This window comes from Aplysia californica, unplaced genomic scaffold, assembly GCF_000002075.1.
Source record: "Aplysia californica isolate F4 #8 unplaced genomic scaffold, AplCal3.0 scaffold00749, whole genome shotgun sequence".
NCBI lineage: Eukaryota > Metazoa > Mollusca > Gastropoda > Aplysiida > Aplysiidae > Aplysia > Aplysia californica.
Genome location: NW_004798019.1, coordinates 139,016 through 142,477, shown reverse-complemented (window position 1 = coordinate 142,477; position 3,462 = coordinate 139,016). Strand labels below are relative to the sequence as shown.

Below are 3,462 nucleotides of genomic sequence, written 5' to 3'. Positions count from 1 at the left end.
TGGTATGGTGGTTGGGTGAGGTGAAGAGGTGTATGGAAGAGCTAAGAGAAACAGTGGCGTGGGCGTTTTCGTGGTATGGGACAGAAGTGAGGTGGCAGGTGAGGAGGGCGGAGGGGGGAGGGGATTGGAAAATTGTTGGGTGAAGCGGGCGTTTATTTGGGTCCGGATGGGAAGATTTGGCGAGGGAAGGGGAGGTGACTTTGGGTGGGGGTAAGGTGGGCTTATTTTTACACAGACAAGAACAATTAAAGCAAACACACACAAAAATCGCACACATAAAAGCTCGCGAACGCACACACACACACACACACACACACACACACACACACACACACACACACACACACACACTCTCTCTCTCTCAAATAAATCATCTTACAATCTTCCTTTCGGAGATATCCGGTCATTGAGGACAAATCACAGGTAGTCTTTCTCAGATAACAACACATCCTTTAAAAAAAAAATACATGATATGCGGGCATGTTTTGGATGGGATGAAAACCTGATTGAAAATGTCACTTCCCTTTCATTCTGCGGCTGATGTGGATCTAGTCGATAGAAAAGCAAGAGCGCGGCCATTATAAGCATCATAGACTAAAAATAATGGCAATGTGTTTTAAAGCCAGATCTATCTAGCCACACAATTGTAACAGTGGTGAGGTTGATTGATATGGATCTCTGAATATATATGCAAGAACAATATGATCAGCTGCACCTCAGGGTTATGCGATGGGTAAATATTTCTGTCCATTGTTTCGATTCTTCATCGGTTGCAAGTTCTTCCACAATTTCAAGTTCTTCTCATGCTGTCCTTTGTTTTATCATTGCAAGGTCTTGTCCGGAGGTAATGTACTTTTCTGTCATTTTTATCTTTGTAATGTGGATACAGTCATGTTGATTAAGAGGCAGCCCCTCTGATTGACCATATTTCTCTGTAAGTATGGAGAACCATGAAAAGTGCCTGCATAATCCACATTCACGATCACCTCTTTGGAAGTTCGAACCAGGACGGCATACACTGCTTTTCAGCATATAATTTATTTGTCATTTAGAGTAGTTTATATAATTTGTTTGAAGTTAGGTTATTGTCTATTTGTTTTTCAGTATTTCCAATAGTTAAATTTCCGTTTTATTGTTCTTTTCCATCTAAAATGTTTTTCAGGAAGGACTGGACAGGTTATTTGTTGGAGGAGTACGGATGTGGAGAGCCATATTTGTTTGTGTGTTTATAAAATGGAGCAACAATATCTCTATTAGTTTCGTCATAGGGAGCTAGTAATTAATATCATACACAGTTCCTAACTTAAAACATCTTTGGGTGTCTACCCAGAATGCCAGCATTTGTGTTGCCTAAACTTTCAACTCACTGTGTTAGTTTAGGTCAATGTAATTACTTCCTCCTGACCTGCAATTTTATCATTTATTGTGAAGTAGTTAGTACCATAACCATTCGCATTTGCCAGCCTGGTAAAACTCTTTACCAAACTGAATGTACTGTAGATTGCATTTCATTTTGATCTTTTTTGTTTTTTCGCTTATCAAAACTTGCTCAGGGTCATGCTGGGTACAAAACTATGTTACAGTGAAAAACCCTGATAAGATCAGACCAGCCAACCTCCCCTGATTTATTTGGAAATTTCTGAATTTAAACCTCGTTTCCAGAGGTCCTGATAAATGTCATTTTCCAGATTAATTCAGCCCCAGAGAAAAACAACAAATTATAACAAAAAGTGGAATGGATAAATCATAGCTGCACATTGTACAGATTTTGTGTAAAAAATGTTAATTGCCCAATCTAGAATGAAGAAATAGCACTCAAATAGTAGATCAAATTTTAGTTATTCATTAGAATAGTGTGTTGGGTTGTTGTTTTTTATATTTTTATTTTATTTTTATTTTTTTTACATTATTTTAAAAACCATTGCTTGAATTTTGTTCTAAAACCACGTTTGTCTGTTTTTTTCTCCTCACAGGAGTTTGAGTAATGTTGCAAACAAGTTCTGCGAACCATATTGTAATCACCACTCCAAGGCAGCAGCTGCATCATCTCAAGTCTGTTTCATTCAATCCTGTGGCTACTGGGGAGGCAGGAAATGTGCTTTGCATCCACGCTTTTTCCCTTTTAATGAGTAATATGCGTTTGCGGTGAATCTATCATTTCATTTGTTTTTAATGGTGATTTGGAAGACCAATGTGTGTTTTATTTAGTTTTAGCTTCTATATTTCCCCTGAGGATCGGTCCCAGTTATAAAGGCTCTCTGTGTTGGGTTTGTGTGATCAGAGTGTTACAAGACATCAGGAAAGTATCAGATTGTGCTTTGAGGAATGTGATTTTTTTTCCATCTTTATAATTGATAAGTATTGCAAAGTGATTCTTGAATGTACGTGTGTTTTCAAACATTAGCAAACATAGGGGGAGTGCGAGAGCAAAGGATGAACATGGGGCAGAAAGTCTCAGGGGGAATCAAGACCATCTCCAGTGCTCGGGAGCCAACGTACAAAGCTATAAACCGTGAGCCCGCTTACAGTCCAGACTTTCAGAAACCCAGCCGGCTCGATGCCTTGCTGGACATGCCCTCCTGCTCACGTGAGCAGCAGATAAAACATGCTTGGAACGCCGACGATCGTTCCCTCAACATTTTCGTGAAGGACGATGACCAGATGACCTTCCACAGACACCCTGTGGCTCAGAGCACGGACTGCATCAGGGGGCGGTTTGGGTACACCAGGGGGCTCCACGTGTGGGAAATTTTCTGGAGCACCCGGCAGCGGGGTACGCACGCGGTGGTCGGGGTGGCCACGAGCGACGCCCCGCTACACTGCGTCGGGTACCAAAGCCTGGTGGGCAGCAGCAAAGACTCCTGGGGCTGGGATCTCGGTCGGAATAAGTTGTACTATGACATGAAGAATACGCCGGGGGTCACTTACCCGACTTTACTCAACTCAGACGAAAATTTTGTTGTGCCAGACAGTTTTCTTGTGGTGTTAGACATGGACGAGGGGACACTAAGTTTCGTTGTGGATGGACAGTATTTAGGCGTGGCTTTTCGAGGACTCAAGGGCAAGAAGCTCTACCCAATAGTCAGCGCAGTGTGGGGACACTGTGAAATCACAATGAAGTACATCGGTGGATTAGATCGTGAGTATAAATCATCTACAATTTTTTCATTTTCCCAACGAACAGCTAACTGTCTAACAGTAACGTTTTTTGTTGATTTTTTTGTAGTTTTTTTTTTCTTAATCATAGATAAAGAAATGAAATGATTATTATGGAAATGATATTCATATGAATGTGTCCCAGCGTCTAGGTAACAGTAGTAAAATTGAAGACAGTTTGCCGTAAGCATTGATTACAGGTTGCATCCATTTTGTTTGTTTTTAAACTTCTTTTGTTACTATCAAGGATGTTATATTATGCCAACAAAAGTCATTCTGGCAGATTGGAAGGCTTGCCAACCATCT

At 40.8% G+C, this 3,462-nt stretch overlaps 1 protein-coding gene across 1 annotated transcript in view; it reads left to right on the top strand.

The window, feature by feature from the left end:
* LOC101860367 (SPRY domain-containing SOCS box protein 1) overlaps positions 1–3,139 on the top strand; it is a gene marked incomplete at its 3' end in the record, with an annotated part of 6,484 nt that extends 3,345 nt beyond the window's left edge. The window contains 1 exon segment of the mRNA XM_013088468.2: positions 1,974–3,139. Coding sequence (XP_012943922.1) covers positions 2,380–3,139 — 760 coding nt within the window.
* Positions 3,140–3,462: the final 323 nt, after the last annotated feature.